The sequence below is a fragment of the Abramis brama genome (genome assembly GCF_963993115.1).
Source record: "Abramis brama genome assembly, chromosome: 7".
Classification (NCBI taxonomy): Eukaryota; Metazoa; Chordata; class Actinopteri; order Cypriniformes; family Leuciscidae; genus Abramis; species Abramis brama.
This window is the reverse complement of record NC_139969.1, coordinates 25,412,139-25,425,140: the sequence shown is the minus strand read 5'-3', so window position 1 is coordinate 25,425,140 and position 13,002 is coordinate 25,412,139. Positions and strand designations below refer to the sequence as shown.

At 36.8% G+C, this 13,002-nt stretch overlaps 2 protein-coding genes across 8 annotated transcripts in view; one reads left to right on the top strand and one right to left on the bottom strand.

Annotated features, from left to right (window-relative positions):
- Positions 1-526: 526 nt before the first annotated feature.
- LOC311086532 (crystallin J1C-like) lies at positions 527-4,751 on the bottom strand. 3 transcript variants are annotated; one of them, XM_084119459.1, is made up of 10 exons: positions 4,626-4,751; positions 4,428-4,494; positions 3,996-4,172; positions 3,766-3,864; positions 2,340-2,432; positions 2,027-2,183; positions 1,715-1,830; positions 1,479-1,537; positions 1,159-1,317; positions 527-896 (listed from the first exon to the last, which is right to left on the bottom strand). In XM_084119459.1, exons 2-10 carry the CDS (start codon positions 4,492-4,494, stop codon positions 795-797), a joined length of 1,029 nt encoding a protein of 342 aa, XP_083975585.1. In that variant the 5' UTR covers positions 4,626-4,751; the 3' UTR covers positions 527-794. The 3 variants fall into 3 exon arrangements, 2 of the variants coding, with proteins under 2 accessions (XP_083975585.1, XP_083975584.1); XR_014607087.1 differs by lacking the exon at positions 527-896 and having other exon boundaries at positions 1,159-1,298; positions 1,460-1,537; positions 1,701-1,830; XM_084119458.1 differs by lacking the exon at positions 527-896 and having other exon boundaries at positions 1,159-1,298; positions 1,460-1,537.
- A 1,069-nt stretch (positions 4,752-5,820) lies between these two features.
- The window catches only part of vav3b (vav 3 guanine nucleotide exchange factor b), a 65,451-nt gene continuing 58,269 nt past the window's right edge, over positions 5,821-13,002 (top strand). For all 5 annotated transcript variants that reach the window (XM_084119455.1, XM_084119454.1, XM_084119453.1 and 2 more), the window contains exons 1-2: positions 5,821-6,175; positions 7,372-7,488. In XM_084119455.1, coding sequence (XP_083975581.1) covers positions 5,972-6,175; positions 7,372-7,488 — 321 coding nt within the window. In that variant the 5' untranslated portion in view covers positions 5,821-5,971. The remainder of the gene's footprint in view (positions 6,176-7,371; positions 7,489-13,002) is intronic.

Genomic DNA, 13,002 nt, shown 5'->3' with positions numbered 1-13,002 from the left:
AGCTATGAATAAATAAATAAATAAATAAGAGGAAACAATAAATAAAATTAGTAATGTTGTGAGAGGCTAATTTAAAAATAACGAGTCTCTTCCATAGCCTGACAAACTTAAAGCATAAATAAATAACAGGAAATAAATAAATAAAAACAACATAAACTAATTTGCCATAAAGTATAATGTAAAAGAAATATCTAAAATTTTAAATTTAAATATATATATTTTTAAACAAATACAGTGTTTTAGGTTGTTAAACAAAACCCGGAATAATAGGAAATTACAAATAAATAAACCAAATAAAAGATGGTGATATGAACATCAAAATGTCAAATATTACTGTTTGCTTCGTGTTTAAAAAAATGGAAACCTTTTAAAGTATTGTTGTTTCTTCTTCCTGATAAAAACAATTTATTCTCTCCCCATGAGGTCTGTGAGTTTTCATGATGTTCACTAGATGGCGCTATGAGTAGATGAGTAGTATTTATTTGACTTTTTAGTGCAATAATAACAAACCAGATACAAAGTGTTTCATTGAATATTAGTTTAATGCCACAAAATGACAGAAATGGCATTTATATATGCCATTTTCTGCAAGCCTTGTTGTGATTTAATAAAACAAAGGTATCAAGTTATAACTTTTTACTATTTTAAGCTACAACTTTCATGAACTGTCTCATCAAAATCACAACCATGGAAGATGATCTTTAGGCAAAAGAAAAAAATCATAAGAACATGTATGATTTTATATTCATGTCAGTTATTGTCCACGTACAGTATTAACTTTGCATACTAAAAAGTTAAAGCTGTTGGAGATTAACAACTTTCTTTGCAAGATCTAACAAAGTGTTATATCGCAAAGTCTTGCTTTTCCAGGAACTTGGGATTCCTTCAACACCAACCTGAAAACAAACAAACAAGTGTCAGTATTAGATATTGAGAGCCATTACATAAACGCAAAAGTTACTGCATAGTCATTCTGTCATGCATGTATGACATAATCATCTGATGAAAGATTGGAATGGATTGCTCAGTTAAAGATAAGTGTTCAACAACAAATAACACAAGAAGAATTTGACCTTGATTACATATAGACTACTTTGTATTATGATAGAATAATGTGGTCAAACAGATCACAAGGTCATTGATATATTTCTGCAGTACCTGAGCTCCAATGCAGGCGCCAATGAAGGAGCTCCTGCTACAGGTGCATCCACCGCAGCTCATGGCGTCCCGGACAGCCTGCTCATAGCCACTGGCTGTCAGAACCCCATGCAGTGCTGCCTGGAACGCACCTGGCAAACCTGAGGGACGCGACATAGCCTGTGACTAACAATCAATCTCAAAAATAACAACAGAACTGAATGCTTCAGCTAAAGAGACATAGGCCTACAGTATAGTGTGCATATGATAGACTTCAGAGAATAATACGATATCAGCTGCAGGTTAACTGAATGTAACTAACCTCAGGTATTTGGAAACACAGTGGGAATGAGCTCTTTGGGTTTCTTGCTCAGATTGTCCTTTACTTGATGAATGTGCCCTAAGTTAGAAAACGAAAATAAGATTGATTATCTTATCTACACACAGTGAATGACATGATTCGCAGGGTTAAATGATGCATTAGCCTCAGCTAAATAGACAAGTGATACAGTATATCTGGCTTCATCTGTGAAGAATCCAGCTCATAATACAAATAACAGTACCAAGCTGCTTATACCAGCTATAGCTTTGTCCAACTCCTGAGGGTTTTTTCTGTTCGGGTCATTGAGCTGTTTTAGCACTGCATCCAGGGCCTTGGGATCAGAACCATTCAGGATGAAATGCTCCAAGAACCTGAAGAAAGAGCAACTTTTAACACTGGCATTTCCCAACATATTAAAGAGATCAGTTCATACACCATTTCCTCACACAATTTAAACTGCCATATGCCACCATCTAAGTATCATATTGGAAACTGATATAAATAACCTAGTTGTACAGTATGTACACGTGTCACATGATCTCATGTTGTCAATCATATACTACCAACCTAGCAGCAGCGAGAGTTACCGCCACACATATGTCGTTGTTTTGTGTGACACGGGTGGCTTCCTCAACCCTCTCTAACATCTCTGGCTTTCCAGCATAGCACGCTACAATGGGAGCCAGCTTTGCCACTCCATCTATTTGATTATCAGTTTCACAACCTGAAAAGTGTCACAATAAAAATGTTGTTTAACTCCATCCAATTTACATAGAATGTTCTTATAATTATACGTTTGAAAAGCATTTAAATGAATTTGTGTTTATTAACAATAATGTGGCTACACAAAATATTTAGGAGGATGGTTATCTGACAATACCTGTCTCTTCCTTGCCTGCATCCACATTTTTAATAAAGCTCTTAAGGCTTGCATGTCTCCAGGGTCCCTCAATAGGTAGTTGAGGCCTGGGAGCTTGAGAGGAAAAATTATAAAATCATGAATAATTCAAGAAAACTCAAATTTGAAAACAAAACAAACCTAACCATCTGTTTGGGGTTATGAGTCAAAATGACAGACAAACGTGCAGGCATGGTTATCATTGTTAACTAAAACTAAAACATGAAATTGACAGATGAAATAAAAAAATTAATATTCATAAAAAAGCATATTAAAGAAAATTAGAAGTGTTACTTAGGCAACTCACTGAAATAAGTTTAAGTTGAAGCACTAAAATTGAACTAAAACTGAAATAAAAATAAATTAAACGTGAATAGCAGTACAAAACTAATAAAACGTCTCAGGTTACGACGGTGTCTGAAGCACGTGTGCAAACACGACAATTTCATTGGCCAACGACAGTGTATGATGTCATTACCGGAGCGCCTGTGAGTATAAGAGGGTGCCCGCAATGTACGTGAAAATGTGGTATTTGCACACATGCTTTAGACACTGGTCACGCTGATGGTGTTCCCCATAGGTTCAATCCATATTTTAAAGCTAATTCAAAATATTAATAAAAATTATAATAGTATCTAAATTATACTAGAACAACAGGTGTGTTTTAAATGTACATTTATTTAAAATAATTAAAAGTAAAATAAAATATAAGGACATACTGTATACAGTATATATATATATATATATATATATATATATGAGTGCCATCTGAAAATTTCTTCTAGAATGGTCATTTTTATCAAGCTCGTATATTTAAGTTCAGTAATTTTACTTAAAGGTGCATTGCGCAATCTCTGAGTTTTTGCAGAACTATGCCCCCTCTGGCGACAAGCGAAACTGCAACACTGCAACTGAACGCGCATGACGTCACACCCAGTCTCAAATTCCGACCCGAATCCCTCTTATTTATTTTACTGTACAGGATTATAGAGGCAATCGCAGTGATCAGAGAAGGGCTCATTCAGCCCATCAGGCAATTGTTTATGCATGTATGGGTTAGAAAAACGGGTATTTTTAACATGAAATGTTGCGCAATGCACCTTTAAATGGCAATGAAAATTACCTATTAATTGTCATTTAAGTGAAATTACTGAACTTAAATATATGAACTTGATAAAAATTACCATTCTAGAAGAAATTTTCAGATGGCACTTAGAGGCTTTTGCATCTGAACTCTTCATATATATATATATATATATATATATATATATATATATATATATATATACACACACACACCTTTTTTATTAGAATTGTTTGTAATAAAATAGCTGTTGTAATGTAGAATATTTCAAGAATAACTAATAAAAAAGTAAATAAGTAAAATTTCCTTGTGCAATGAATCTACCTCCTTTGTCTCTGTAAGGATCATTGACTGGTGTGTCATATTCAGATCCTGGTCCAAAGAACTTGTAGGTGCGCTGCTTCAAATCTTCCACATTCAGACCTGTTAACCCACGAACCACAACATGGGAAAATAACATGATGATACACGTCACATAGTATCATAGTCAAGCTTTCATATAGCTACAGACTGGAATGTATCATGTTCTAATTGTTCTGTTGAGTATTTTTCACCTCCACACTCAGACAGGGACTCCAGGAGCACGAAAGCTTGATCTCCATAGCAGCTCTGCTGTCCAGTGTTCCTCCTGTAGAACGGGTTTGCAGACTCAGGGTGGAACTCAGGCTGAGGACTTTTAGAGAGTAACACACTCAGCTTCTGCAGGTCATAGACCCAGTGGAGCGGTTGTGCTGCAGGGTATATATAGGTACACATTACCTGCTTCTATAATTAATTACTGTAGTAATGACAAGAAGAACCATGTGTGATTACATAAATTGCAATGTCATACATGTACATGTTCTTTAGCAGTATTACTCAATGCTTATAAATACAATTACATTTACTGTAACACTGTGATGTCAATTCATGGACTGTGATAATTACAGAACGTGACTGTTGTTACATATAATATTTTGTTACTAGTATTCGTAAGCAAGTCAAACCTGCAGCATCGGCCACAGCTGAGGCAACGATAGCTCCGACAGCCCTGTCAGCCAGGGCAAGAGCCATCTGTGACGGCGAGATAAATCGAAACATGAGAGAAACTGTATCATGCTCACCTAAGCTTAGAATATATTCAACGTACACAACTGAAACTCGTACTAATGTTTAATACAGTTTAAAACAAAAGTGTTTCTCACCTTGAAATCCTATATTCTTCAAGCGGAATCTGAGGTTTGAAAGTTGCACAATTAATTTTATGTGGAAGCGCTTGTGTTGTGTTATGGAACTGCGTTTCCCGTGCTGCTGATTGGACGAAATTAAGCACGTGACAACACATCGCCTCACATGCACGTGCTTCGACGACTGTTTTTGTACATTTTAGACACTATATGATTTAACCAAATAAATAACAAATTACTAAATAAATACTAATTATGTTATTTAAAACGAATTCATTTAGATATGTTTGCTACTAGACGATTCAATATTATTTGAACCACGGCACATAAAACCGCTTTCATAAAATTTCTAAAAGTTCTAAAAGAAAAAACAAAACAAAAACAAATTAATAAGCAAACTAATTTTACTTGAATACTCACTCATGGTGGCCATTCATCTTCATTACTGGGAGAGTATAAGAGAACGTTTGCACTATCTGTGTGAGTTCGCTCCTAAATCAACTTCTCCATCGTTGTATTATGAATGATCAGCTCTCTAAAGCCATGTTTAATCCATCTGGAATGTCCTAAATTCCCAGTGAAATGGCTACTTCACCATTAAAAAGCTAAACGATTGCCTTATAAACTAGCCCTCATACTACTACTATTACTACTACTACTACTAATAATAAGTATCTCTTTGTATTGTTCTTAATGGTTTTCTTTTATTTTGGACATTATAAATCATAGGCTACAGGTTGGACAAATAATTTATTTACAGTTATACAGCGTAATACAAACCCCTTTAAAGTATATTTAGAAGAGGAAAGAGATAAATCTGCAAGAGGTTTTACTTTGAAGACCTATTATAGTTTACATTAACCCATCAGATAGTAAACTAACGGAAAAGGAAGCTCATTTGATAGCCTAAGGGCGGCGAAATTATCATACTATGATACAGACTTGGTTCTTAATATTCATGAGACGAGCCTTCGCCATTGGAAGATTACAACGCATCGTCAGCAACGTGTCATTAATATTCAAAAGATCAGACTTCTCCATTGGAAGGTTACCAGACATCGCCGCACGACTCAATTATTATTATATATATATATATATAAAAAACTTTGCCATACTAGAATTCGTAACTCCTCTGATGGGGATGTATAGTCCTGGCTGACCGCGGATAAACCCAAATTAGTGCGCACAAGTCTCAGTTTGGGCAACCAAGAGCGCACGCTCAAAAAAGAAAACCACGGATGCCAAATATAACGCAAGGTGCGCGAGCTGCTCTGCTTCGGGTGTTACTTTCTACATCATCTCAGCTTCATTTAACGGTGTCAGATTTATTTCACAGTTGTTGATTTTAATTTTATACGCGCATTATGGAGTACTGGAGGCAATGCAGCTTGTGGCTGATCAACTGTAAAGTTTTGCCCCGGAATCATCGGGTCACGGCGGATTCGGCACAGGTTTTTGATTTGGCCCAAACTCTACGGGATGGGGTGCTTCTGTGCCAACTCCTGAACAATCTCAGACCCGACACCATTAACCTAAAAGAGATCAATCTCAGACCACAGATGTCACAGGTGAGCGCAAACAATAGACAGACTACTGTAATTGTATTACTTATATGAACTACTGCTGTAATAAACGTTGTATTCTTTTCTTATAATGTATTGGAGTTATGAAAACACTAACCTACTGACACTGGACTCGCATAAGACTCCTATATTACACATATGAGAAGTATATAGCTCTTTCAGTACACTTGTTTCTAACCTACATATTATATACAGTAGGTCTAGTCTATATTTTGACTTTTTTATTTTATTTAAACCTTAATAGTACTAGCCAGTGCCATATAGTACTACAAGGGGCCCCAGTGCCAGTGGCAGCATAGACTTCTCTTCACAAAGGGTCCAATGGTAGATATACACAGCTCTCTTTGTATATTGCATCATTCAGTCAGTCTGCAAAGCTCTCAACAAACTGGGTAAACATTGAGCTAATGAAACATCAATTTTTAAATGTACAGCGTGTTTTGGTAGGGACCCAAAAGTCATCCAGATGAATGTTCTGTCTGATTCGCTGCTGTGTGTAAGTAAGTGTTTAGGGCTGAGAAGTCTCAGGCAGTCTGCCCAGGGCCAAACGACTATTCCCAGATGCCCCTGTTTCACTCCAGTGACCTGATAAAATCCAACTTTGATGTGACTGATTTTTAAACTCACAAATCCACCCTTCTGGATTGACGAGACACAGTCAGTCTCCATCAGACAACGGAAAAGAGCAATTTTCAACAACATCCCTTGAATTAGTCAGCGTTCCTGTCACTTATGTGACTCCTGTAGTCGTGTTTTTTTTATATGTGTGGTTTTTGTGCTCTAAAAAATGAGTTCACATTCATTTAAATAAATGAATGTGAACTAATAAAACTATTGAATTTAAATTCAGCTGTCATGATGGACACACAGACACTTCACAGTAGAGAGAATTTAAAAGCAACCTTATCTGTTGTGATCTTTGACTGGAAAGAAAAACACAGAAGCAGAAATATAGTCAATTGCACCTATTAGACAATAGAGACCGTTGGTGATTAGCTGGGAATCTCATTTCCTCATCTACCGAAGCCCGAAGGGAAAAGCCTTAACGAGTCCACTAATCTGTCCCTCACAAGGCCACATTTCCACAGAAATTAATTGTGTTATCCTGAAATTGCTTGTCCATATATATGCAAAAACAAAATCGTTTAAAAATGAACAAAATCTTGTTTTTGCTCTTTTAGTTCCTCTGCCTGAAGAATATTCGCACATTTCTGTCTGCATGCTGTGAAGTATTTGGGATGAAGAAGAGTGAATTGTTTGATGCCTTCGATCTCTTCGATGTCCGTGATTTTGGAAAGGTAAAAATAGAAAAAATTCAAAACAATTAAAATGTTTCTAGAATCTAAAAATATGGTGATTTTATATATATATTTATATATATATATATATGTATTAGGGGTGGAACGGTACACAGAAGTCACGGTTCGGTTCATACCTCGGTTCAGACATCACGGTTCGGTACGAGTTCGGTACAATGGAGGGAAAAGCAAAACAAAAATGCAGAAGGCTTGTGCATGTCTCAGGCTGTACCACCAAAGGAAAATAAATTACTTAAGCCTTGTATTTTTTAAATAAGTTTTATTAATAAAGTAAAGGCATAGAACCAGTTTATTTGTAGTGCACTGACAATAGTTTTATATAATTAGTTTATTAATTAATTTAATAAAAAGACAAAAAGACCTTGAGATATGTTTGGTAATTGTACCTTAATGAATTGAAAATTAATTTGCTACATTTCAGATTAATATATTTGTTTTCCTTAAAATTTCAATTAACAGTAACTTAAACACTTTGCAGTTTGAATGATGTCCTGTATAAACAAAATGACGGAGTATGTTTTTATGTTTCCACTGTTCGATCGCGCCCGCGCCTCTCACACACACACATACACACACACACACACACACACACACACTCAAACACACACACACATAAGTAAACACTTTGCGACTTTTTGATCGCGCCCGTGCCTCTCTCTCTCTCTCTCTCTATATATATATATATTCCAGCATTGCAATCTTTATTTAATAGTTAATTAAATATTACATCATTAAAATTTTAATTAACAGTAAGCTTGCTTCCATAGACAGTATATAAACTGGACACAGCGACCCATAGGTTTCAACGGAGAGAAGTGAAGCAAATTAGAAGCACTTACTTCCTGATGGCTGAGCGTACTGCGCAGACTCAAACTGAGCTTGACGACGTGGATGTGACGTGAGCAGCCTGCCTGACAGTTGTAAGTTTTCTAGTAGCTGTGCCAAGCGAAATCTGAACCATTCCCTTCCGAATCTCGCAGACACGGAGAGCGTGAGTAGGAGCTGTCCATGAGCTAGGAGCAGGAGCAACTTTATGACTCTCTATGGGCTTCTCCCTTGACTTTATCGGACTTTATGCCTCCACGTCCACCCGACTGACTGCGAGCTTCGCTTCCTGTCTATACGGTAATTTCCAGAGAGTCGCATGGTTATGACGCAATCGTTAGCCTACTTTTACAAAAACTGTTTCTACGGGGTCATAACGTAAGATACAAGGTAATGGAGCCTTTTATACATTGTCGTGTTTCTTTAGAAATAAATAATGGACAAATGGAGTCTTTAAACGCCTCAGATGTAAAGTTATTCGCTGTCAAAGTGACGCCAAAATGAATGGGAGTCAATGGAATGCTAACAGCAGGTGAAGGCTTGTTAGCCAATGGCGGCTCCCGGGGGTGGTACGGAAATCGAGCGCTCGATTGACCCCCTGCTTGCTTCAGAGCTAAGGCGGGGCTACAGATTGGGTGTCCCTAAAGAACCCGTGTATCTAACAGTAGTTCCGCATTACATGAATTAATTTGCAAACGAGTTTTATTTATTTTTATTTAGATATATTTATTTTGTTTATTTATTTTTATACCGTGTATTCTCCGTGTAAATTTTTCCGTGACGTCCGTACCGTTTCGGTTCAATACGAATACATGTACCGTTCCACCCCTAATATATATATATATATATATATATATATTCACCATAATAATAATGTACATTTTCCCATGCAATGAACATAATCTGTTTAATATTTCTCCGGAAATGTAGCTGTCTTCCTGTATTCATGAACACTATAAATGCTTGGTTGATGTGGTTGTGGTCTGGCCTCTGAAGGTGACCTGTAATACATAGCTCATTTATTTCCCATACAACCTGTTGTACATCCTCTTCATGAATGTTTAGACTGAACAATAATTCCCTGAGCCACAGGAGTAACCAACTCCAGTAGCTTCCTCCTGGCATTTCATCTAGCAAGCGCAGTGGCTGAAGGTCTGGTCTCATGTGGGGTTAACATAAAGTGGCGCGTCCTTTGTGCTGTGAGGGACAGCGCTGTTCTCACAGAAGAGTTCAGCTATTATTTGATTGAACTCGTATGACACATCTGCAGCCACGCAGAAGCATTAGCACATCCCTGCAGGGCTGGACTACAGTCGGGAGAGCACTCCTGAAAGAACTGACTAATGCAGGGAACAGAAAAGCAGTGCAAACACCCCCAGTTTTTAAAGGCTTCTAGCTAAGGGCATGTGTGTCTTTAAATGGAGCTGAGGAGTGTCATTTGTTCAGCATAAAATGTTTCTGGAGAACCTGTTGTTTTGTGCAGTTATGCAAGATGAATGGTGAATAGCAGATGTATAGTTGATGTTGAAGTAGATCAAAACGAGTGTCGTAGTAGAGTGTCGCTACTAATTTAAATACTTATTTCAGTAGCATGAAACTTTGAATGAGGTGGTCATTTGATAGTCACTCCCCATCGTCATAGATTCCAGGACTATTTTTAGGGGTTCAAGCACGAAGTGCTGAAACCCTATTGTAATTGTAAGGATTTTTATTATTTTTCTTCTGCCATAAAACGCATCGTGCAGCCCAAACCGTAAATGCTGGAGTCTTGAAACCTGGCCAAATGGTAGTCCTCGATTTGGGGAGAACCTATCAAAGTATGACCCCGATTGGCCAATAGGTGGCGCTATAGCAAGCAAAAGTATGAAATTGCTCATAACTCCTAGACGGTTTGTCCTAGACTCAAGTGTCTTATATCACTGATCCTTGGCTCAAGCCAGACATAACGTATATCTCCGATTTCGATTCCGGCATTTTCTGCCATATTGAATTTTTTCCAAAACCTTCTTTTGCGAACTAGTCCCAGGTTTTTCGCCCGATCGGAACCAAACCAGTGCAGAAATGTTCTCTGGAGTCTGACTATCAATAATTATCGAAAAAAAGTAGAAATTTCGATTCACGGTCGGTCGCTAAGGGGCGCCAAAACGTACGTTGTGGGAGGAGCCCATTTTACTAAAATAGCTATAACTCAAGAAGTAAATGAGATATCTTCACCAAACTCGGTACACATATGTAGGAGTTCAATTTGAGGTCACAGTAAAAATATTGCGACGATTGAACACTAGGTGGCACTACAACATGAAAAAAACATAAAACGGGCTATGACCACCTGACCGTTAGTCCGATTGACTTGAAAATTGGTATGCAGTGTCTTGGTCCAAGGTGCCATTTATGTCTATGAGGACATTGGCGTATCTCGAAAAACATGGCCGCCGTCGGCCAGTGAAGTTTGAGCACCTATTAGACAAGGTTAACGGAGGCCGATCGGAACGAAACTCGGTGGGCATGTTTGACTCATGGTCCCAGAGGTCTGTAAGAATTTTGAAAGAAATCGTCCACTAGTTGGCGCTAACGAGATTTACGCCCTCTGTAATCACGTGGTGTTACACACATCCACACAATATGCATGTAATTTGATAGATCTCCTCATCCTGACCAACTTTGCCTCAAGAACCCCTGCTGTCAATAAAATTGTTCATTGAATATTCATGATTATGTCAAAAACCTACTTTTGTGAACTAGTCCTAGGTTTTTTGCCTGATTGGAACCAAACCAGTATAGGACAATTCTCTGGACTCTCAATAATTATCAAAAATGCATTTGGATGGCTATGAAAGGGTCATTTAGAAAATGGCCGTGGCAAAATACACTCAAAAGCCTATAAATCCTAAACGAAAACTCAAAACTTCACAAAAATTGGTGAGCAGATGTGACATAACATCCTTAATAAGCATGCAACATTTAATGGAGATCGGACCATAGGTGGTGCTATAACTGTTAAAAAGCTTAAAAAAAACATGTACCTCCTATGGTAAATCGCCTGTATTGGCTGTAAATGATTATATGTAAATGTAAGGTATGTAAATGAAGGTATGTAAATGAATTCCATCTATGATGTAAGTGGTTAAATGGTTGCCAAATAAAACTTAATGTCTTTTTATGAATGTGTGCTTAAAGGCCTTAAATGCTTGAACCCCGATACATGCTGCTTGCAGCTTTAATTGTAGTTGTACTCGCTATAGCCCTGAATATGTCTATGCATTTTCTCCTTTTTCTAAATATTCGGCTACTTTTGGCTAAGGTTGACGACTTTCATCTCTTGTAATTGATATCTCTTGACTTTGTTTCTCATCATTTCGGCTTTATTTCACGCAATGTGACTATATCTTGCAATGTGATTTCTTTATTTTCATATATTTACGCTACCGCTCAAAAACATTTTTTAAAAGAAATTAATACTTTTATTCAGCAAGGATGCATTAATTTGATCAAAAGTGACAGTAAAGGCTTTTACAATGTTAGAAAAGGTTTTTATTTCAAACGAATGCTGTTCTTTTCTATTCATTGAAGATTATTATTTTATTTTTTATCACAGACAGTTTCCACAAAAATGTTAAGAAGCACAACTGTTTTTAAAATTGATTATAAGGTTCTTAAGCACCAAATCAACATATTACAGTGATTTCTAAGAATCATATGACAATAGAGACTGGAGTTATGGCTGCTGAAAATTCATCTTTGAATAAATTATAATTTGAAATATATTAAAATAGAAAACTACACTATATCACTGTTTTTCTGTGTTTGTGCTTTAAATACATGCAGACTTGGTGAACATAAGAGACTTTGTCCAAACACACACACACACACACACACACACACACACACACACACACACACACACACACACACACACACACACACATACATACATACAGTATCGTTTGCTGTTTCCCCAACACAAATGTGTCACAATGAAGCAGTGGCTCCATTGTAAGAATTGTTCACTTTACATTGAACTGTTTGAGACTGTAGTTGCTTGGTTTTGCCCCATTTATATGTCTCTCTGTGTTCTCAAGGTTTAAGTTAATCCTTCTGAATAATCTTTGCCCTGCAGCAATCTACTAACATGAGTTTGCCTTGTAAGTATGCATGGTACATCCACATCCATTAAATCTTCTTTAAATTAAATTATGAAGTAATGACATGAAATGCAGCTCAGATTTAGCCCTCTGAGTTGAAGTTGTGTGCTTATTTTAGTATTAAGTAAAATAAACTTTATAAAACATTGTTCAAACTCTGAATGGATGGTCTGCCATTCAAAGCCTTTGTAAAATGCTGAAAAACACATGCCAAGTTGCATACTGTACTTTGCCCAGTAACTGCATACAGTCTAATGTTAGTATAATGCACTACATTACTCAAATAAAATAAAATACAGCTCAATTGCAATAGTTAACTATGGTTTCATTAAAGTTGTCATATAGTTTTATTATAAAACCAATAAGCAGCATGAGTGGCTAAAGTGATTTTACCGTGTGCAGATACTCCACTTCACACGTAGTGTCTTAAATGACTGTAAAGGCCAGTTCACACAGAGGACGATAACTATAATGATAATGATAAAAATATGGTTCTAAAAATCATTCTAAATATAAAATAATAGCA

Bases quoted from the DNA above. Each gene is read 5' to 3' on its own strand.
- LOC311086532 (XM_084119459.1), bottom strand. From the start codon at position 4,494: ATGGCTCTTGCCCTGGCTGACAGGGCTGTCGGAGCTATCGTTGCCTCA. The intron at 3,865-3,995 runs GTGAAAAATACT...GTGGGTTAACAG, and splicing joins GTCCCTGTCTGAGTGTGGAG to GTCTGAATGTGGAAGATTTG. The intron at 1,831-2,026 runs GTTGGTAGTATA...CTCTTTCTTCAG, and splicing joins GTAACTCTCGCTGCTGCTAG to GTTCTTGGAGCATTTCATCC.